Source organism: Lampris incognitus, chromosome 14 (assembly GCF_029633865.1).
Source record: "Lampris incognitus isolate fLamInc1 chromosome 14, fLamInc1.hap2, whole genome shotgun sequence".
In the NCBI taxonomy this organism is placed as follows: Eukaryota; Metazoa; Chordata; class Actinopteri; order Lampriformes; family Lampridae; genus Lampris; species Lampris incognitus.
The window spans coordinates 35,101,055-35,124,235 of NC_079224.1; the positions used below are offsets into that span (position 1 = coordinate 35,101,055).

The following is a 23,181-nucleotide window of genomic DNA, read 5'->3' on the forward strand; positions in this document are numbered from 1 at the left end:
AGTACATGGTTGCAACAAATATCTGCAGACACTGCGGCCCTCGAGCCCTGGAGTTGGGCACCCCTGGTTTAAGGTGTGTTGGTGAGGAGAAGTAAAATCTTGCAACAGAAAGTCAAATTTTAGGTCCTCCGTCCAGCTAATGCATTGAGGTGATCCCAGAGCCATGTGCTTTCCATCAAAACTTAAAACGTGGCGAAACCCTTACAAGACTGAAAGTTTGGGGGAATAATGTTCACTTTTGCAAACATCGATCAATTCTGATTGATGCAAAAACAGCAACAACAAAAATCCTGAGTTTTCGCCGTGTTGAGTTCGTGAACTCTCTGCATGAAATTGAATGAAAATGCATCTTTGCGGAGACAGGTGAGGTTGGAGGAGTTTATCTCATGTTTTGCACAACACATTTTGCAAAATGGCACGTGTATAATGACTCCTTGGGTTTGTCCATCCCAAAAAGAGAAACCACAAAACAAACTTAAGAAACTCTTCACTTGGTACAGATGTTGAATACATGGTGTCGTTATTTTTTGTTTTTGGGGTTGTTTTTTTTTGTATTTTTGTATTTTTTGCTTTTTTTCTGGACCTGCACCTGGCTGTCAAATCTAGATATCAATCTGATTCAGTTGAATTGAGTCTGGTTTTAAGCTACGTACAGTACACTTCCTACAGTACTCCATTTGGGCAGGGAGGTCTTCTTTCATTTTTTTTTCCTTTTTGATATTTGTACATATTCTTTTTTTTCTTAGCAATGATACTCAGTGATATTTACATTTAAAATGCTTTTACATACAGTCCAACATTATATATACTTTTCATTTTCATAGACATCTTTAAAAAAACAACAAAACAAAACAAAACAAAAAACAAACAACAACGTCAATCTTTGACATTATTCATAAAGTGTTCTTGAACATCACATGGTATAAAAGTGCATTCCAGCCCAAAACTCGTTTGCATCCTGACCTTTAACAAGAACCCAGAGCGCCAGCCAGGGGAGTCTCTGCCGCTTTCCTACTGAACATTTTTCTTTTTCTGTCCCATTGTAATTATGATTTGGGCACTGAGAGTGCTCAGTGGGAATTGATTGCCGGCTTGTGTGTGTGTGTGTGTGTGTGCGTGTGTGTGTATGTGTGTTTTCCTTTTTTTTTCCCTCCAAAAATCATGCAGACTTGGTCCTAAAAAGATGCTGATTGAAAGCACGGGGCGGGGGGCTGGGGGGGGGCCTTTGGACGATGAAACACTACGTTATCCTCTATCATCTACAAAAGCAATAAAACGATGAAAAGGGGGGGGGGGCTTGTTTGTTTTTTCTCTGTAAAGTAGATGAATTGGCAAACTGTAGATGAATTAGCTTTTTTTTTTGGTTTTCATAATTTACCGTCGTAAAATCAAAGACTTATTTTGATGAGTCCTCAATTAATGTGTGTGTGTGTGTGTGTGTGTCTTTGTAAACATAACAACACTCAACAGAGGGAGGGGGGGTAAGGGCTCCTGAATCCGAAACCTGATCGCTAAATCACTTTAATTTTTCACAATGTGGGTTTTCCTTGTGGAATGCGAGGACGGAGAATCTTTTGCGGGATTTAAATGATTCATTGTTTTCATTCAGAATGAAAGAGGAGAGCTGAATAATTCACTCCTCTGCATCCGTAGATGGAATAAAAAAAGTTTCTGTACAATCGTCTCACCTTCCAACATATACTTCTCTGAAAATCCTATATACATACCTATACCTATATATATATATATATACATATATACCTGTATATATATGTATGTATATATGTATGTATAGGATATACAGTATATATAATTGTTTTATTCATATTATACAAAAACAAATAGGACAATGAATATATCTTTCTATACAATTTCTATACATGTTTGCCATGATTACCCAAATCTCTCTGTTTGAGTGTCCTCTCTTGACTACTGTCTCCCAAAGTAACAATGTAACTCAAGTTTCTCATTCAGTCTCAGCTTCCAACTTCTAATTGTCTCGGTCTCTTTATTTCTCCCTCCCAGTTCCATGCAAACAAACACATACTCACACACACACACACACACACACACACACACACACACACACACACACACACACACACACACACACACACACTCCCGAAAGAAAACACCCATTTATTCACTTATATGAGCATCTGCTTGCACATTACTTCAAGCTAACACCTACACACACCTACACACTCACATCCACACACACATACACAATACAAAAACAAGGAATAGACTAACACACACACGCTAGAAACGTCTTCCTCTCTCTCCTGTGTTGTTTCTCATCCCATACGCGAGAGATTCAAATTATATCGAGTCTTGACTGCTCCGGCTGTTTGTCTTTGTTCCAAGCGTCTTAACAAATGGCCGCTGCCCGGCGGAGGAGCGGCGCGTGCATTGTCTCAGTATCGGTGCTCAACCGTATCAGCGTCTCAACACTTATTGCTTTAAATTATATCAATCACTCCCCCCCGCTGCCCTCGCATTCTCCCTCCTCCCTCGGCTCATTTTTCTCTGTCTCTTTTTATTACTTTGCCGCTTCATCTCTCTCCCCTTTAACTTCTTGTCCCATTATTCCAGCCATGCTTGCCTTTTCATCATCCCCCCATCCCCTTCCTGACATCCTTTCACCCCCCCCCGCGTCTGATTTTCTCTCCGTCGTCCCTTCCCTCAGTCTTTTTCCTCGTCTTTCATTAGCCGCTCTCCCTCCTTCCTTACCGACTCCTCCTTCTCATCCCTCGGCTTCTGCTCGCCCTCCTCATCCACTTTCTCCGGCTCGTCCTTCTCTCTCTCCCTCTCTTTGAAGAGCTGAGCCAACTTTTGGAACTGCGGGCCCCACTCCTCCAGCCCTCCCCCCCAGTCCTCCTTCTCCGCTTCCTTCTCTCCTTCACTCTCCAGGGAGCTGAGGGAGCCGGCGCGGGACCCCGTGCCCTCCAGGCCGTACACCTGCACGGAGTCGTAGGGTGGCTGCGAGGGATCAAAGGTGACCTGGGCCAGACGCAGGCGGAGGAACTCGCCGACTCTCAGTGCCAAGGAGGGACCGCCGGGCCCAGGCGGTCCCCTACCCGCCTCCATCCCGGGAACCCAGCTGGCCCCGAAGCCGATCACCCCTCCATACGCCCCCCTGGCCTGCCCTGGAAAGGGCAAAAGCTGAGGAGTCATATCCCTCCTACCCAACACATACCCCCCGAGACCCACCCGCTCCCGCCAGTCACCGAGATACCCCGCCCCTTCTGTGTAGACGGGAGGAGTTCCTGTTATCGTCATCCCCCCACCATCTCTGTCCGCCCTTGCCACCACAAAGTTGCTGCCCATCTCCAGCCCTCCCCTGCCCAGGCTGCCGGGGTAGTCCCGCTGCCCAGATGCCTCCCCCTGCAGGATGGTGGCGTAGTTGCGACTGTTGAACGGTTGAGGTTGGCCATCTGCAGAACCACTGACGCTTCCGCTCGCACCACTACCACCACCACAACCACCTCCACCAGCACCAGAGTCACATTCAGCCGGACCAGAGCCGGCGAGCTTTGGGGATTGTCCCACGCGGGAACCCCTGCGTCCCCCCACAGGCAGTGTGGCTGAGTCGCAGAGCCAGCCGCCAGCGCCACGTCCCTGTCCGACCATGGAGCCGGAGCGGGTCAGGACCAGGTTATGCTCCCTGGCGAGAGTTTCCGACTGCACCTGCAGGGAACGGAGGCGATGAGGAGCAGTTTGAGTCTGGGACCGGGGTGAGGAGGAAGCATTGTTAGATAAAGGTTACAGTCGACATGAATGTGGTGAGCAAAGTTCAGGAGCATGGAGCAAGAGAGACATGGCAGAAGCAGAAAGAGAAGGAGGGAAGGTAATGTATGTGGCACAAAAAAAAATGCATGATGGGGCAAGGAGCGGTAGACATAGCGAGAGAGAGAGAGACAGAGAGAGAGGGGGAGAGAGAGAGAAGGCAGAGAGAGAGAGGAAGAGAGAAGGCAGTTTGGAGAAGCAAAAGGTGGCGACAGATATTAGCTGAGCGCTAGAATGAGCTAACACTGCACTGTGAGGGGGGATGGAGAAGGAAGAGAGCAGGAGACGAAACAGAAAAGTAAATAAAGGCAGACCAAGGGAGCGTTCTTATGTTCTAACAGGGAAAAAACACAGAGAAGGTAAAGAAAAGCAGGAGATAAACTTGCTTAAATAATTAAATCGTCATCTCTGCTCAGACCAACGTTTCGGTTACTAAAGGGAGATCAAGAACATTATGACGGCAACCCATTTAACCTTCTTAAATGTGACCAGACGAAAGGTACAAGAATCTGTCGTCTTACACGATCTAAAAGGCCCATGGCACCATTTGGCACAAAACGGCCATTTGGAGGCTCCAAATAGGCATTTTTAAAAAACCAATATAAAATGTCCATATTTAATTAAGTTTGAAGAAGCAACTACTAAGACTTCTTCTCCTTTCGGCTTGTTCCCTGTTTCCCAGGGGTTGCCACAGCGGATCTGATAGTTTCCACCGGTACCCTGTGAGGGCACAGCACCGATAGCAGCCAATCCGCATAATGACGCATAATAACAACCACTAAGACTTATGGCAAGTTAAAACTTATGTGAAGTTGACATTTAATTTACACTGTGTTTTGAGCTTCTCCAACTCAATGTTAGTAATGCTTAGGCTTAATATGATATCCCCCTAGCAACAAACTATAAAGGGCTATCTTTCTGGAGAGGTGCAAATATATCTAAAACTGTTCAAGCGCTACAGCCATTTTAGTTTAGGTAAGTCGGTTTTGGCCTTGGATGCATAAATGAATGGGCCTCTTGATGTGATAACAAATGCGGGTTCAGGGTTACAGTGGCTGAACATATAGGGGATTCCCACATGTCCGGGAAAACCCGGACATTCATAGACCACCTTCCCCAGTCACGGAAAACAATCAAATTGATTAAATGTCCTGGAAATAATACGGAGGTCATGGAAAATGCAAAGTTAGGTTCTAAAATTGTATTTTTAGCGTAATTTTTATCTGTGATCTAATATTATCCATATTTTTAGCTGTTCAGATTGTGCATCAGTTTGTGATGTTTTGGCAGTGAGCAGCTAAAAGTCACAGTCAGTTTTAGAGACTGTTGCGATTTCCACTGATAGTTAATATTGAATAATATGACCTGTCAGCACTGGCTATCGTGTATACCCAAGCAAAAGTCAAGGAAAAGTTTATTGGAAAGTCCTGGAAAATGTTTTCCTGAAAAGAGTGGTAACCCTGATATACCATTTCATAAGTTAATTCCTCTACATTTCCCAGTATATCCATCCGTTCATCCATCTATCATCCAATCATAAAACTGTGTTGTAAAAAAGTTATGGAGCACTTCTTACCCAGTCCACGTTCTGACCGTGGCTTAGCTTTTCCTCACTGCTGCCGTCTGTACAGTTGCTTGCCGTCCCTGTCCCGCCTCCTCTCTCTTGGCTGTCATTGGTCCGCGGTGTTCCTCCATCGGAAGTGCTCACGCCACTCTGGGGCGCGGTACCATCCCGGCTTCCTGCGCGACTTCCTGTCTGGCTTCCTGTGCTCAGTTCTTTTGGGCCTATGTACACGGGCCCGGACTCCATCGTTCCCACCATGGCTCCCTGGTTCTGGATGACCAGGGAGTGGTCCGGGGGGGCCCCAGAGAAGTGATATCCCAGACTTGGCTCAAACGGGCCCCCGGGGGCGCGCCGGAGGATAGGTAATGTGTGGCTACTGTAACAAAGGCGGCCATAGAGGGGCCCTCCTGGTCCCGAGTAGTTTGGGTCCATACCTGGATTCTGGGCCCAGCTGTAGGTGCGGGGCTTGTCCTGGTTGTGATGGGCATAACGTCTGAAAGACACAACAGCAGGCAAATGCTTCACTTAAAGGGAGATTTCACCAGTGATTTTGTGTGTGTGTGTAATCAGTACTGATGAGCCATGTTGGTTAAACCATTAAAGTCCTCACTGTGTACTATACTGATGTAGAAATCTGTGTTCTTATGTTCAGACTCTTTCCCACAACACCCAAATATACCAGAATGCACTGCGTGTAAGCCTCTGTATTGTCATCCATAAAATCACCCTGCGCTAGCGTTGTGGGACGTCATTTACACCAACGGAAATGTCGCTTAGCTGAGATAAGAAGGACGTGTTTTTTGAACAGCGTGTTTCAGGTAGATTAGAGTGTTAGAAACCCTGCTAGGCTGTATTTAGCTTTTCAGGCTGCCAAGTGACATATCGTGACGTCAGTTGGCTACAGAGAAACTCGGGTTTCCCGCCCTCCCGACATGCAGAAACTACAGCAAACAACTGCAGGGGGTCTGTCATGTGCTGCCCCTGTCACAGATAAGGTTGGAAATCGATTAATTTTTCCTTTAAAGGGAAATGATTGCAATTTTCAACATTATCACTATTTCGTAGGTCCGTACCATATATGTATGGCACGTTGTCTCTGAAACGCCACCGAAACTGTGAAGTCATTTGTAGACAATCTGTGAATGTGAAAACTCACTTTCTGGTTCGCCGATAGGCGGCACTGCCAAGAAAATGCAAACATCAATGCTACGTGAAACTGTATAACGTACAGTTGTTACTCCCATTTCCTCATACAATGTAGCCTATTGGCAAACCAGGAAGTAAGTTTTACACTCGTGGGTTATCCACCAGTGATGTCACTGGCAGACACCATTTCAGCAAAACTGTGAACGAAGCAAACATGAAAGATTAATAATGATCATTTATTCACTCTGTATGTGTTTCTTTATGCCTGCCTTGCTATGTGGGTTAAACGCGTCTTAAAGGAGGCGGTGTCATGCTGTGTCTCCTGTCACACATTGTGTGTCAGGAGCGTTTCCATTTGCCCGTGTTTCTGAAGGAGGTAAAACTTGTGTTGACTCTTGTCGCGTGCAGGAGTGTTTCTGTAAGTTTTTACACATCGAGGGGCTAAACATGTAAGACTTCTTCGTTTTGTTTTTTTTTTGTGGCTTTTGTTCCCCTCTTTTCTCCCCAGTTGTATCCGGCCTATTACCCCACTCTTCCGAGCCACCCTGGTCGCTGCTCCACCCCCTCTGCTGATCCGGGGAGGGCTGCAGACTACCACATGCCTCCTCCCATACATGTAGAGTCGCCAGTCGCTTCTTTTCACCTGACAGTGAGGAGTTTCGCCAGGAGCATGTAGCGCGTGGGAGGATCACACTATTCCCCCCAGTTCCCTCTCCACCCCCGAACAGGCGCACTCGACCAGGACATATACCCACATCTGGCTTCTCACCCGCAGACATGGCCAATTGTGTCTGTACGGATGTCCGACCAAGCCGGAGGTAACACGAGGATTCGAACCGGCGATCTCTGTGTTGGTAGGCAATAGACCGCCACGCTACCCGGATGCCCAAGAGTTCTTTGTTTTGCTGAACGATAAGACACTCAGCTCCTCTCTCTTTGGGAGGGAGACGGCTCCCTTTGGCTTCTGTGTCGGGGTGTTTCTCTCCAGTATATATTTTAATCCTCAACCCGTCAAGGCTTTATGTGCCATTTCACGAGTCTTGAGAGTTTGCAGGCAAGACACAGACGATTTCTTGCTATCACGGCTGCTAATTGAGCGTTGTCCCTGAAACATATATGGCGAGATAATGTTGAAAATCACGACTGTTTCCCTTTAACTACTCTCCTCCATAAGGAAATAGTGCAATGGGCAACCTTAGATGAGGTTCAGCGCATCCATTCTACTTGTTCATAGTCTCCATATGGCTTGTATTAATTCATCTTAGCTAATTATAATGAATCGACAAACAATCTCTCACTGACACATCAAAGGGGGGTGCTACAACTCACTGATCAAGCAGAAGGTAAGCGAGACTAAACAAGCAAAGAAAAACAAAGTGGCCCACCAGGACTGGGAAGCTTGATAGCCTCCTGTTTTGATCAGTGACTGACTCTGACCGGGGAGCAACTGCTCAATCAATTAATTAAGTGGATCAATTAAGTGCTGTGGAGAGATGAAGGCGCTGACTCTTTAAGGGTTGACTTGTGTATTGGCTCTTTTCTTTTTACCATGTAATAAGAGGCCAACCAATTAGGTTTGAGGGAAATTAACTAGCCATCCATTCCAATTCACCGCCACATATCAGGCAAACGCACACACACACACAAATATACACGAACACGCACAGACATGTACACACTCACTTTGAAACACACTCAAAACATACATACAGTCATTCACTTCCCTAGTCGTGAGTACACCACCCAAGAAGACCTTACCCAATGGCTCCCAGCATATAATGGGTGGAATCTGTGGTTGGGCCCACACTTATTAAGTCTCTCAGTCTCTCTCTCTCGCTCTCTCTCACACTCACTCACACACACGTTTGTTTATATATCCTCGCGGAGAGGGGGAAAAAAGCCTAATTAAAATTAACCCTAATCGTCACCCTTTCCTTAAATCTAACCCTAACATCAACCACAACACTAGCGCTAAACTAAACCAGTAACAAAATTGACCCACTTTTAAACCTCACCACAATCCTGAGCCTAATTCTTTTCTTTTTTTTTAGACTTTCCCCCCTTTTCTCCCCAGTTTACTCATCCAATTACCCCGCTCTCTGAGCTGTCCCGGTCGCTGCTCCACCCCCTCTGCCGAGCCGGGGAGGGCTGCAGACTACCAAATGCGTCCTCCGATACATGTGGAGTCGCCAGCCGCCTCTTTTCACCTGACAGTGAGGAGTTTCGCCAGGGGGACGTAGCGCGTGGGAGGATCCCGCCATTCCCCCCAGTTCCTCCTGCCCCTCGAACAGGTGCCCCGACCAACCAGAGGAGGCGCTAGTGCAGTGACCAGAACACATACCCACATCCAGCTTCCCACCCGCAGACATGGCCAATTGTGTCTGTGGGGATGCCCAACCAAGCCGGAGGTAACATGGGGATTCGAACCTGCGATCCCCATGTTGGTAGGCAGTGGAATAGACCACTACGCTACCCAGACGCCCCCCCCCCCCCCGAGCCTAATTCTAATGCTTAACTTTAATTTTTCACCTAATCCTAAACAACCAATTGTAATCCTTAGCATAAATCTAGCCCTGAAATAACCCTTTTCCTCATGTCCTCGTGAAACTCTCCCCACTAGGTAGGTGGTTTGTAATTTTATGGTCTTTTTGAGGACATTTGGTCCTCATGAAAGTAGATAAATGAGCACACACACACACACACACACACACACACACACACACACACACACACACACACACACACACACACACACACACACACTAATCCTGATCCAGTCACATATTTAGATGTTTCTCTGTGCCCCATATATCAGACCCAACTCAGCGTTTCCCCTTCTTATCTCCCATTCCCCACCCCCCGCCAATGGCACCTACATGTTCCTGCTGTCCAGAGTGCGATAGCCATGTGTGCGGGAGCTGTGGGGGGCGCTCTGGAGCGCTGCAATGTCGAAGGCGGCCGTGTCAGCCTCTCCCCCGCCCTCATCGTCATAGGTGATGATGTTCTCCCGCACGTCGTCCTCCTCCAGCGGTGACAAAGAGTCACGCTTCTGACGGCGCAATGACAGCGACAGGGCACTGACAGCTAGGGGTGGGGGTGGAGATTAAGAAAAACAGATGGGAGGAAATGAGACAGAGAGAGAGAGAGAGAGAGAGAGAGAGAGAGAGAGAGAGAGAGAGAGAGAGAGAGAGAGAGAGAGAGAGAGAGAGAGAGAGAGAGAGAGAGAGAGAGAGAGAGGCATTTGAGGAAGGGTGAGAGTAAAACAAACAGAGAAGAGGCCTTGGATCACAGTGTCGGTATATCATATCTGCAGGCTGCACGCCTCTGCTCCATAATTGACTTTGAGCCCCAGCCAGGCAAATGGACGCTTTATTCTCCTAAGAATTTCCTCTTCCCATATTTCCAAATGAGCGTATTACATTTGACCCTGGGCTCTGGGCAGAGAACCAAGCCCAGCTTTCCAAAAGTCTTCAAACCAGGCTCGGTGTGATTGAATATCAAAAAGATGGCTTTGAATCCTGCTTGGCCGCACAGTTGAAATATTTGAAATACTTGGGGTATTCTGTTGTTGAAAACCAGTGTTAGTTTAGAATAAAACATGGGTACAAAGATACTGTTTGTGTACATTATGTGTGCATAGATGATATTTGTACAGGTCCGTGTGTATGTTTGAACACATTTGCACACACTAGGTTGATGAGCAAGGTAGATGGCCACGTTGAGAGAATAAGCCAGCCCATTTTTTGGGGGTGTACAGTATATTTTCTGATATCCATTGAATGCAATGAGAGGAAAAGGGAAGTTCTACATCGTTTCAACCAACCCCTCTTGTCAATGTGACAGAAATGAATCCAAAAAAATGAGGAAATTACTCTTGACTACCTGGAGATTAAGGAATGAAAACTTCACAAGAGGAGATATGGCACAATATGATGACCTCATCTGCATTAAGTGTCCAGATTATCAGCATTTATTCCCTGGATTAACTATATATTAACCCTAGATTAATCCTAGATTAACTCTACACTATCCAAACATTAACCCCAAATTAACTCTGGATTAACCCTAGATTAACCCAAGGCAATGAACCTGGCTTTATTTTAACGTCGCCTTCATCCTCTCTCATACATATACAATATTACTACTACTACTACTACTACTTCTGGCTGCTCCCGTTAGGGGTCACCATAGCGGATCATCCATTTCCATCTCTTCCTGTCCTCTGCAGCTTGCTCTGTCATGCCAGCCTCCTGCGTATCCTCCCTCACCACATCCATAAACCTCCTCTTTGGCCTTCCTCCTTTGTAAAACTTGCAACCTTGTTGTTGAAACTCACATTTTCCATACATAATTATCAGTGTTTGAATTTCGAATTGCATACTGTTTGATGTATTATGTAACCTCAAAATTGTATGACCAAACAGAGCCAGTATCAAGGTGTTTCTCTTACTGCCACATTTCAAATTCTATGCCAATCATGATTAGTCTTAGATTTAACTTGATAGAAAGCTAAAATCCATGACCAGTGCAACTTTGTGAAATGCATATGTTTTCAACCAAAGCAAGATGATGTGGGACAGCAAAAGGATTTCACTGGTGGGATTATCAAAAGCCTAAAATGGCCCCTCAAATACCTGAGATATCCACATCTATAAATGTGTTAACTTTGTAATAGCTCTTACCTGTCATATTCATGCCTTCTGTGCCTCCCTCCTCTGGCTAATCCTTGTCCTGCACCTCGCATTATCACTCACCTGTTCCCCATCAGGATTAATCACTGCACCATATTTATACCTAATCTTTCCTTGCCTTGGGGCTGGGTTGTCATGCTGCTCATGTCATGTCTGGGCCAAGGTTCTCTTGTCATGTCTAGCCCTGCTCACAGTTATTTACCTTGACTAGTCTTGAGTTTGGATCCATGCAAGAGTTGCCATGCTGGTTTTGTCTATTTTGCCTTTATTTTTGTATTATCGATATTGCCAAACAAAGGCCTCTTCAGTTTTGGAACTGCCATATGTCTCAGTCTTGTTTGTGTCTGTGCTTGAGTCCCACCTCGAACCGTGTCATTCACCCTTCTCTCTGCCACCCCCAATCTCATTAACTCTCTCATATCACTTCTCTAAGAAAGGCGCTCCAATACATACCCGTAATTGTTATACAGATTGGGCCATGAAAGCTCTGAATTAGCATCATTATTAAAAGCCTCCAAGCTCTAGAATTGATTTTGTCTCTAAAATGGTGGGCTACTGGTTCAAGAGGTTCAACAACTTTCCAGCTCCAATGATGCCTATTTAGAGATGACCCAGTCCAAACTAGGGCTGTCACAATGTTTCTGGCTTCCGCCTTCGAGAGTCAGCTTCATGAGATCGATAACTGCTGTTTATTCTCTTACTATCTCTTCTCTATATTCTGCCCTAACCTCTTCATTTGCCCTGTACCGATTTAGTTATTTTCTGTGCTTAGTTCACTTATCGCTAGATTATCTAATTTTCCTTCTCAAAGGACTCGTGTTAGGCAGCCTCTCGTTCCTAGTTTGTTACTAGCTTCGAGCTTAGCCCAGTTTAGCAGTTAGCGCTATTGCATTTACAGTCAAAGCAGCCTCGTTCAAACGATGGTGCGTGGTGACTGTTCTGTAGTTAGAGGTAGATTGTCTCTACTAGAGAGACGTGTCCGTGAGTTAGAGCAGCTTCTTTTGGCAAGGATTATGTTAAACGTGACGGGCACTCCAGATAGTCTTAGCCCCGGGCCTGACAGCAGACCTGCTATGGTTAGTGCTACCTCAGCCTCGTCAGCAGATGCAGTGGAGTTTGTCTCCATTTACCGGCACGGGAAGGCTCGCAAGACCAAGCCACTGGTTGTGTGGCCTGGTCTGCAGTCACCTCTCCCGACTGCAAACCGGTTTTCGCTACTCACCAACCCGGTTGGTAGTCCTACCAGCCAGCGTGCCTCTCCTTCTCCTGTCGACAGAGTAAAGCAATGCACACTAGTGATAGGAGACTCCATTACCCGCACTATCAGATTAGCTTCTCCAGCCTGGGTTCACTGTTTACCTGGGGCCAGAGTCTCCAACATAGAGGATAATCTTAGGGTGCTGCCATCACGGAGGATGAAACAGGGAACCCAGGCACACAGCACCACAACTTTCAGCAGTGTTGTTATTCATGTCAGCACCAATAATGCAAGGATGAAGCAATCGAAGATCACATAAGCCAGCCTAGTCAGGACGCTCAAGTTTGCCAGAAAAATGTGTCAGCATCGATTAATTGTCTCTGGTCCCTTACCCGTGAGGAGTAATGATGAGGTGTATAGTACGCTCACCTCAAAGAACTGCTGGCTGGCTTGTTATTGTAATGAACAGGGACTCGGCTTTGTTGATAAGTGGTGTTCTTTCTGGGGCCTCACTTACCTGCTGAAAGCGGACTGCATTCACCTTACTGGGTCTGACGCCACTCCTTTGTCTAGCAATATAGATAGCTGTTTACATTTAGTTTGACATGAGGGACTTATCATTCAGCAGGCTGCATGTGATTAGAGGGCCTGCTAGGTTTAAACCTAGTGCGGATGTGGAGTCAACTACTTTAGTTAATATGTTTAGTCAGGGAATTTCTCACAGTATAGATTATCAGATTGACAGCTTGGTCTACATTGAGACCATCTCCCTACCCAGTTGTATTGCTCCCAAGCTTTCCTCTCCTAAATGTGTGAATCACAATAATGTAATAATTATTCCTGCCACCGCTGATGGTGAAATGTGCATCAAAATAATAAACTACAGAATCAAACATCTAATGTTATCAAAAGTGTGACATCTTGTCCAAAGCGTAGGTTGTCAAAATTGTCAACAAATAATACAAGGTGTTTAATTCCAATTAATATTTCACCTATTGGTAGCTCTAAAGTTCTGCTTACTACTCATCACTTCAACAAGATGCTTACATTCAGTTTCATAAATATCAGATCACTGTCTACTAAAGCCTTACTAATAAATGATCTGATTTTTGAACATAGTTTTGATATGACTGGGTTATGTGAAACATGGCTGAGACCAAATGGTTCCCTTCCCTTAAACGAAGCTTCCCCTGCCGACTATACTTATGCCCGAGTAGCTTGGGCAAATAAACAAGGTGGGGATGTTGCCTTAATATATAAGTCCATCCATCCATCCATTATCCAAACCGCTTATCCTGCTCAGGGTCGCGAGATGCTGGAGCCTATCACAGCAGTCATTGGGTGGCAGTGGGGAGACACCCTGGGCAGGCCGCCAGGCCATCACAGGGCTCAGACACAAACTCACACACACACACACACACACACACACACACACACACACACACACACACACACACACACACACACACACACACACACACCTAGGGAAAATTTAGTATGGCCGATCCACCTGACCTACATGTCTTTGGACTGTGGGAGGAAACCACATTTCAACTTCTAAACTTGAATCTAAATTCTAGTCTCTTGTGGTTCCTATTCTAAGTTATCTCCCTCAGCCACGAATAGACTCTGTTCAGTCCAGATATCAGCCTCCTGGCTCTTACTATTTCTTGAAAAATTTGGAGAATTTGTCTCAAGTCTTGTTACTCATGCTGATGAGATTTAAATTCTTGGCGATTTCAATATTCATCTGAATAAAGCTGTTGATCCTCGAAGTAAAGCCTTTCTGGCACTTGTTGATACTTTTGGGTTGGGTTCAGTTTGTTCAAGAGCCAACTCATTGCAGCGGTAACACCCTTGATTTGGTTTTATCTAAAGGAATAGCTGAATTGGAACAGCTGATCTTTATGTCTTGCCAACCACATCTACTGTGTCAGATCATCCTTCTCATCAAATTTGAAGCATTATTGGCCTGTCCTATGAATGTTGGCACAGATGTAATTGCCACTCACAACATTGATCCATCCACTGTAGCTGCATTTGGCCAGCAGCTGCCTGAAGTCTTGGCGCCTTTAACTGTAGTGACTGACTCTGTTGAAAAATTCACTAATGACTTAAATGTGGCCCTCTCTAGTCTCTTCGATTCAGTTGCACATCTCACTACCAGAGCTAGGTGACTAAAGAGGCCTGCACATTGGTTTAACAACGAGACACATGCTCTTAAGTAGGCTTGCAGGAGACTGGAACTTAAATGGCGAAAATCAAAATTGGAAGTTTTTTACCTATCTTGGCAGGAGTGTTTATTGAAAGACAAGCGTGCTTTATCTGCTGCAAAACCAGCGTATCTCTCTCGCTTAATCAATCTTTTTTTTTTTGGCTTTCTCCCCCCTTTTCTCGCCAATTGTATCCGGCCAAATACCCCACTCTTCTGAGCTGTCCCGGTCATTGTTTCACCCCCTCTGCTAATCCGGGGAGGGCTGCAGACTACCACATGCCTCCTCCGATACATGTGGAGTTGCCAGCTGCTTCTTTTCACCTGACATTGAGGAGTTTGGACAGGGGGACATAGCACGAGGGAGGATCACGATATTCCCCCCAGTCCCCCCCCCCGAACAGGTGCCCCGACCGACCAGAGGAGGCATTCATGCAGCAACCAGGACACATACCCACATCCGGCTTCCCACCCGCAGACACAGCCAATTGTGTCTGGAAAGACGCCCGATCAAGCCGGAAGAAACACGGGTTGCTTAATCAATATTAATAAACATAACCCCAGATTTCTCTTTGACACTGTCTAAATTTACCAAAAAGCAGCCGTCTATTAGCTGCTCACTATTCACAGCCCATGGGTTTCTAGACTTTTTCTTCAATACGGTTCATGAGATCATAAACAAAATTAATCCCCCGACTCCAGCTGCTCCTGCAGACCCTGTCTTACCAAATTCATGAGTCACTGATAATCCCCATTATTACAGCTTTTGAGACTATCTCTCCTGATACTTTGACTAAGCTCGTGCCAACTTCTAAACCAACTACCTGCCTACTTGACCCTTTACCAGCAAAACTTTTTAAAGACCTCTGGCCTTTCCTGGGACCAACAATGCTAGACATTGTTAATTTATCACTTACTACTGGCACTGTTCCCAGCAGTTTTAAGACAGCTGTGGTCAAACCTCCACTTAAGAAACCGCACCTCGATCCAGGGTCTCTTAATAACTATTGACCAGTCTCTAATCTTCCATTCTTTTCTAAAGTACTAGAGAGAGTTGTGTATCAACAACTTTCGACCAATAAAGAAGAAAACTATCTATGTGAACCTTTTCAATTGGTTTTCAGGGCCTTTCCCTCCACTGACATTGCTCTGACCAGAGTGGTGAACGAACTTCTACTTGCTATGGACTCTGATTCCACTTCTTTGCTTCTACTGCTGGACCTCAGTGCAGCCTTTGACACCATTGATCACTGTATACTATTAGACAGAATAAATTGTAATTTTGGTGTTTCTGGCTTAGCTCTCTCTTGGCTTAAGTCCTACTTATCTGGATGAACACATTGTGTCTGCTATAATAATATTACATCAAAATTATCTGATATTAAATATGGCGTACCTCAGGGCTCAGTTCTTGGCTCTTTACTTTTCTCTCTTTATATTTCCCCCTTTGGCCAAATTATACACAGTCATGGAATAAAATGTCATTGCTATGCGGATGACACTCAGCTGTATGTGCCTATAAGGGTTATGATCATACTCAAATGACTAATTTAGAGGCCTGCTTGGCTGCTGTGAAAAATTGGATGTCACTAAATTTCCTGCTTTTAAATTCGGATAAAATTGAGATGCTGGTCATTGGCCCTGCTAGACACAGACACCAATTTGATCAAGTAACAATAACAATAGACAATTCTGTGATTTCACATAGTGTGGCAGCCCAAAATATTGGAGTTACATTTGATTCCAGCCTTTCCTTTGACCCAGCACATTAAAAAAAAATCACCAAGACTGCCTTTTTTCATTTATGTAACATAGCTAAAATTCGGTCTTTCCTGTCTATGGGTGATGCAGAGACTCTAATACATGCAATTGTTTCATCCAGACTTGATTATTGCAATGTTCTGTTTCCGGGTCTGCCACATGCTAGTACTAAAAGTCTTCAGATGGTTCAAAATGCTGCAGATAGAATTGTAACTAAAACTAGACAATTTGATCACATTACACCAGTTCTTGCCTCTCTTCATTGGCTTCCTATCCATGTTAATTCAGTCTTCAAGGTGCTTCTGCTGACTTATAAAATCCGAAATGGGCATGCCCCATCATACCTGTCTTATTTCCTTAAACCGTATATTCCATCTGGAGCTCTTTGCTCTCAAAATACAGGGCTCCTGTGTGTACCCAAAATTAAAAGGAGTCAGCTGGTGGCACGGCCTTTTCTTATCGGGCCCCATTCTTGTGGAACAACCTGCTTGCTGTTGTCAGACAATCAGAGTCTGTTGAGTCCTTTAAATCCAAACTTAAAACTTATCTTTTTGCCTTAACCTACAATTAGTTGCCTTTAAACTGAGTACTTCATGACCTGTACTGCATGGCGGTTTGGGTTCTGGCTCAATGGATTTACAAGGCACTGTCCTGCCAACTAGATTATAAAGTATAGATTACTGAGCATTGCAAACTGTTCTCTTCGCTCACGTCTTTTCTCTAAATCTGTATCATGTCTTCTCCTTTCTCTTCTTCTGGGTATGTGAATGGTGTGATGTGAGTTTCTCTTGTGTGCATGTGTAGTCTGTCCTCCTGTCAAGTCTACATGGTGATGGTGGTTGCGCGGCTCAGGTCCTGGACTGTTCCAGTGGCATCTCGACACTGCTTGGCATCCTCCTCATCATATTCATCATATATTTTATAATTCCATTATAATGCTGTTATCCTCTTTCAATGTTGTATTCTGTAAATTGTGTACACACAACTGCCATTGTACAACTGTCCGTCTTGGGAGAGAGATCCTTCCTCTGTGGCTCTCCCTGAGTTTTCTTCCAATTTTTTTTCTGCCTCTAAATGTTTTTTTTTTTTAGGGAGTTCCTTATCCAATGTGAGCGTCTCAGGACAGGATGTTGTATTGCTATAAAGCCCACTGAGACAAATTTGTAATACATGATAATGGGCTATATAAAATTGACTTGACTATTTTGGTAATCAAGTAATCTATCTGTTATTCTTGTAGCTGACTAAGTTAACACACCCTTTCAATTATCAGACTGATCTTAAGTGAGATAAATGTGGTGCTCCAATAATAATCTTAATTAATCTTTAGTCGATGTATTGCTTCGGCAATACATATACTAAAATTGGAAAAATACAGAATCTTTAGTTGATTAATTGATGCTCTTACCCCATGTGTCCATTTCACACTTTCATCATGGTTCAAACACTCCAACATGCTACAAATTTGAAGTATATCACCTTTATACTTGGTTGCAGTCGATGAGAGAAATGTCATCCAGGAGGATAATGCCCCCATCAAACCAGCATGATTGACCGCCCAATGGTTTGAGAAATATGTCAATAATCATAACCATATGCCAAGGCCTTTTCAATAATAAATTACGATCATGATTGAGCCATTAATGGGAATTCTGACCACGACTGAGATGGTCAATGACCATTAAAGTTGGCGGGCCCAGATGATAACTCAAAATAACAGCGTTTGTAGCATCGGCATTGACATTGCCCTTTAGGAAATGGGTGGACTGAGAAGTGCACCATCTCAAAGCCACCTTCATGAGAGGAATGCGGTTATAATGTGCATTTCCAGTTATGGCTTATACTCCAATTGCTAAAGGGGTTGGACAAATTTGAACCACTTCTGACAACAGTAATTCTGCACAATCAGCTTCATACCACAACGCGTTTGTTCCTTGCTGGACCGGATTGGTTCCTTCTGAAATGATAATATGCCCATCAACAAGGCAGGTGTACTGATCCAACAGATTGAAAGGAAATGACAATGATTTTGGCCCCATGCCAAAACCTCCTCAACAGCTGGACATGATCCAACAGGGCATTCAAAAGATTCTGCAAAGGTGGCAGGCCCATTTTATTACGCCATGTGGAGGGCCCAGGTAATCGGTTTGGAATTGTTATTTTAGTGGCGATTAGCATTGACCTTGCCTGAGGAGATAAATGGACTGAATTGGAAAAGAAACGCCTCCACAATATTAAGCCCTTGTCAGTAAGTCTTTCCGCTGCTACCATTTTATATTCCTCACATCTAAATCGTGTAGCTATCTGCTCATCCTTACCCAGTAAAGTAGCCACACAAGCCAGGATGGCCAACAGGGCGGCGGTACTGAGCCCTGGAGATGGAAGGGTAGACTGTTGAGGCAGGCACACCGTCTCTCTATCCCATTCCCACTCGCCCTCCACCTGTTGGTCCTTATCTTTCTCTCCAGCCCGTGCTCCTCCTCTCAAGCAAGGACAGATGGACACAGTGACTGTCCCGGTGCTGGTGAGGCCCGACGTCCCATCCCGCAGGACCAAGGGCACATAGAGGGTGAGGGTTGAAGAGGGGGAGCGAGACAAAGGCTGGAGCTGGGATAACAGCACCAAGCTGGCTGTGGGACCTGGGAAAGAAAGAAAGAATGAGAGCGAGCGGGCGGGCGAGAGAGAGAGAGAGAGAGAGAGAGAGAGAGAGAGAGAGAGAGAGAGAGAGAGACTGAATTTAAAACAGCTCTTTATTCAACAAGAAACAAACTTTAACAAAGACACATCTTTGATACAATATGAAATGAAGTCACTTCTTCATATTAAAATGTCCTAATAAGAGTACATCTTTCATAACAAAACCCAAGATCGATTCAAAGCTTGAGGGAGCCACAGACCATCAGCACACACTGTCTGACAGGGCCCCTAGAGATGAAACACAGTGTGTGTCTTTCTGTCTGTGTGTGCCTGTTTTTTACATGTACTTGCATGTTAGTTTGTCAGTGTTTCTGTGTTTGGATGTGTATGGAAGACTGGGCAGAGATATAGAGTAAAGACATATAGACAGACATCAGTTGATGGGAGGATACAGGGGAGACAAGTCAGGAGAAGGGAGGGTGGGAAGAGAGAGAGAGAGAGAGAGAGAGAGAGAGAGAGAGAGAGAGAGAGAGAGAGAGAGAGAGAGAATTCAGCTATTGTTATGTCATGATCACATACAACATTCCTTTGACTGTGCTTGCATAATTTTCCCCCCTCTTTTTCTCCCCAATTGTATCCGGCCAATTACCCCACTCTTCCCGAGCTGTCCTGGTCACTGCTCCACCCCGTCTGCCGATCTGGGAAGGACTGCAGACTACCACATGCCTCCTCTGATACATGTGGAGTCGCCAGCCGCTTCTTTTCACCTGACAGTGAGGAGTCTCGCCAGGGGGATGTAGCATGTGGGAGGATCACGCTATTCCACCCAGTTCCTCCTCTCCGCCGAACTGATGCCCCGACCGACCAGAGGAGGTGCTAGTGCAGCGACCAGGACACATACCCACATCCGGCTTCCCACCCACAGACACGGCCAATTGTGTCTGTAGGGACGCCTGACCAAGCCAGAGGTAACACGGGGATTCAAACCACTGATCCCCGTGTTGGTAGGCAACGGAATAGACCGCCACGCTACCCGGACGTCAGCATTTTTTTTTGCTGTTTGTTTTAATGCGGATACCAAACTTTTTGCAAGAAAAACACTAATGTGAATGGAAAACTAACTTTTTTTTGCCATGAATTTCAAAACGGTGTTTTGAAAATATTGAATTTCAAAACACCATTTTGAAATTCAAAATTCTAATTCTAATTTCAATACGGTGTTTTGAAATTCAACAGTGTTAGTGTGGAGGTACTCTTACTGAGTGTTGCAGTCATACATTCAAATGTAGATAATTGTGATAGCTTGTTTTAGTATTGACACAAAGGAAGAGTGAGAATAATCACTGCATTCTGCATACTGATGAGATGCACACCCCAGTCGCCATGTGTGTGCATTAGCGTACACTTGAATGTGGTGTGTATCCCAGAGATAAAGGAAAGCAGAGGAACAGGGAAATGTGATTGGAAGAAATGCTAAGAGGCTAAAAATGTAATTCAGTCAAAGTGAATCAAATCAAGAAGTGCTAATATCAACAAAGCTCAACTTTGCAAGTGGTAAATAGACACGGGAGGGGCTGTGCACTTTGGGGAGACTTAGAAGGATCGAGAGAGGAAGGGTAGGCAAACAAGGAGGTGGGTTGAGTTGGGGGTGGGGGGTAAAAGGGAGGAGAATAACAAAGTTAAACAACAAAGCCACCGGAGCAGAGAGAGATGGATGGTGGAAGAGAGAGGATAAGACAGAAAGAGAGAAGGGGAGGTGAGACGGAGTGGTTCAAAGACAGAGGAGGATGGAGACAGACAGAGAGAGAGTAGAAAAAAAAAGTGACAAAATGAATACTAAAAGCCTGAAAGAAGGAAATGTAGGCGAGAATGTTAGGTAACAGAGAGAAAAAAAATACTAAAAAAACTTTCGAAAAGAAAGATAGAGCGAGAGAGAGAAAGAGAGAGAGAGTGATAGAGCGCCTACCGCCGCTGTCCCTGACACTGAAGTTGAGGGCAGCGCTGGACTCTGGGGGGATGGTGAAATACACAGCGCTGTCATTCCCTCCCTCATCTCTATCAATCGCCCGCAACACCTGCACCACCTGAAATGACGAGATAGAGAGAACGGAGTGGAGGGGAGGAGGGTGGCAGTGACAGTGAGAGGGAGGCAAGAAACAAACAACAGGAGAGAGAGAGCAAAGAGAGCAGGGAGATTGAGGGAAGAGAGAAGGCAAAGAGGTAATGAGGTAAACCTTTATATAGGGAGGAGAGCTGTTTTAGCAAGAAAACCATTAATAATTCCCCACAGGAAGCAGAACGAACCCGAACAATTAGCACAGGCACAAACTCAACTCCGTCTGATAATGCTGTGAATTTAGCTGTTTGGTCTGACTCTAATCACTTCCAGAAATGCTGAGCAGTTTGGTTTTTAATTCACCACTAGCATCTGCAGAGGTCTAACTTTTGACTACAGCGGCACATGACTTACCTTGCTAGGCAGCCGGATTTGCGAGACCGTGAGATACGCAAATCACGAGAATAGGCAAATCCACCTTGCCAGGCTTCAAGTTGTGTGCATGTGGCTGAACCACAGCGGTTCGGACCAATCAGCGTCCTATTGTTTTTTTGATTCTGATACTCTACTGACCCCCGTAGGGAAATTCAGCTCTGCATCTGACCCATCCTAGCTGTGTAGCTAGGAGCAGTGGGAAACCGCTGTGCAGCACCCGGGGACCAACTCCAGTTCCTCTTGCCATGCCTCGGTCAGGGGCACAGACAGGAGTATTAACCCTAACATGCACGTCTTTTTGATGGTGGGGGAAACCGGAGCACCCGGAGAAAACCCACCGCAGACACAGGGAGAACATGCAAACACCACACAGAGTACGACCTGGGATGACCCCCAACGTTGGACAACCCCGGGGTTCGAACCCAGGACCTTCTTGCTGTGAGGCGACAGTGCTAACCACTGGGCCACCATGCCGCCCAATGAGGAACTACTGGCAGCTACAGGCGTTGTTTAGGTGTGACGACAACAAGAAGCGACCGTCGAAAACAACAACGGCAGCTGCTAAAGAGGTTAGCGTAGCTGCTGCTAAAGAATCAGTTATATATCAGTATTTCATCACTGAAGGAAGAGCAAAGAACGGCACTAAAGGCTTTTGTCAATGGAAAAGATGTTCTCGCTCTTGTCCCAACTGGCTTCGGCGAGAGTGACAGACAGACAGTTCATCCAATCACCTGCCAAGTATTTTTTTTTAAAGTGCCTGCCCTTTTCCAAACAGTTTCCAAAGATGACTTCTCAGATGGTTATGTGTACCAAACCATCTGACGTGTCAGGTTAGCACATGACACACACACACACACACACACACACAAAATCCCACCAAAAAACTCCAACTGCTTCACAGCCAGAGCCAACAGGGAGTTTGTTTCGGACAAATCCTGGCTGTCAGTTTGAAAAACAAGAGACGGGGTGTGTGTGGGGAGGAGAGGTTTGTGTGCTTGGCGAGCTAGTCAGCGCTTCTGCGTCGGCTCTGGGGAACCTTGGTAAACAGGGCCAGATTATATTTTCAGATACCCATGTTAGATACCCCCGGACGAAACACTCAAAAACTTTTGGCTAAGGACTTGTTGCGCTCAGACAAGATACATGCACAGCTGCCCCACTTGAGGGCTGGTGCACATGCATCCATGTCAAACCCACTCTATCTGGCTCACGCTCACACACACACACACACACACACACACAAACACAAATACATGGTGCACACATGCAGAGAGTGAGAAACGGGGGGGGGGGGCCCAAATGATCATAGTTGCCACAGAACCACAGATGTAGTGGCGAAACAACAACGACCCAAGCAGAGCAATGAGGAGACGGGCAAAAACAACAGATGGGCCAAGACACCAAATGATGGTCATGAGCCAGCGTGGATTAGACAGACTGGAAAAAACCCCAGAAAGAAGGGGTTCCCATGGAGAAACACACATACTAGGCACTGAGATGATTTCTGCGGTTGAGATGGGTTGAGGTAAGACTACCATTAAGGCGGACATAGCCACCCGCGGTGCCAGTTTAACCAGCACCACAGGCACGACAGGCCCTCAGTAGCACCAGAACACAACTTTATTCCAAAGAACTCCTCATGAGTATTCTTACACATACTAGTTGTGACAACAAACACGGATGTTATACAAT

At 45.4% G+C, this 23,181-nt stretch overlaps 1 protein-coding gene across 1 annotated transcript in view; it reads right to left on the minus strand.

Annotated features, from left to right (window-relative positions):
• Positions 1–2,685: 2,685 nt before the first annotated feature.
• The window catches only part of LOC130124412 (cadherin-24), a 136,986-nt gene continuing 116,490 nt past the window's right edge, over positions 2,686–23,181 (minus strand). The window contains exons 9-14 of the mRNA XM_056293868.1: positions 20,965–21,082; positions 18,831–19,000; positions 18,680–18,773; positions 9,376–9,583; positions 5,366–5,846; positions 2,686–3,690 (exon numbers count right to left, since the gene is read on the minus strand). Of these exons, the coding sequence (XP_056149843.1) occupies positions 2,686–3,690; positions 5,366–5,846; positions 9,376–9,583; positions 18,680–18,773; positions 18,831–19,000; positions 20,965–21,082 (2,076 nt within the window). The remainder of the gene's footprint in view (positions 3,691–5,365; positions 5,847–9,375; positions 9,584–18,679; positions 18,774–18,830; positions 19,001–20,964; positions 21,083–23,181) is intronic.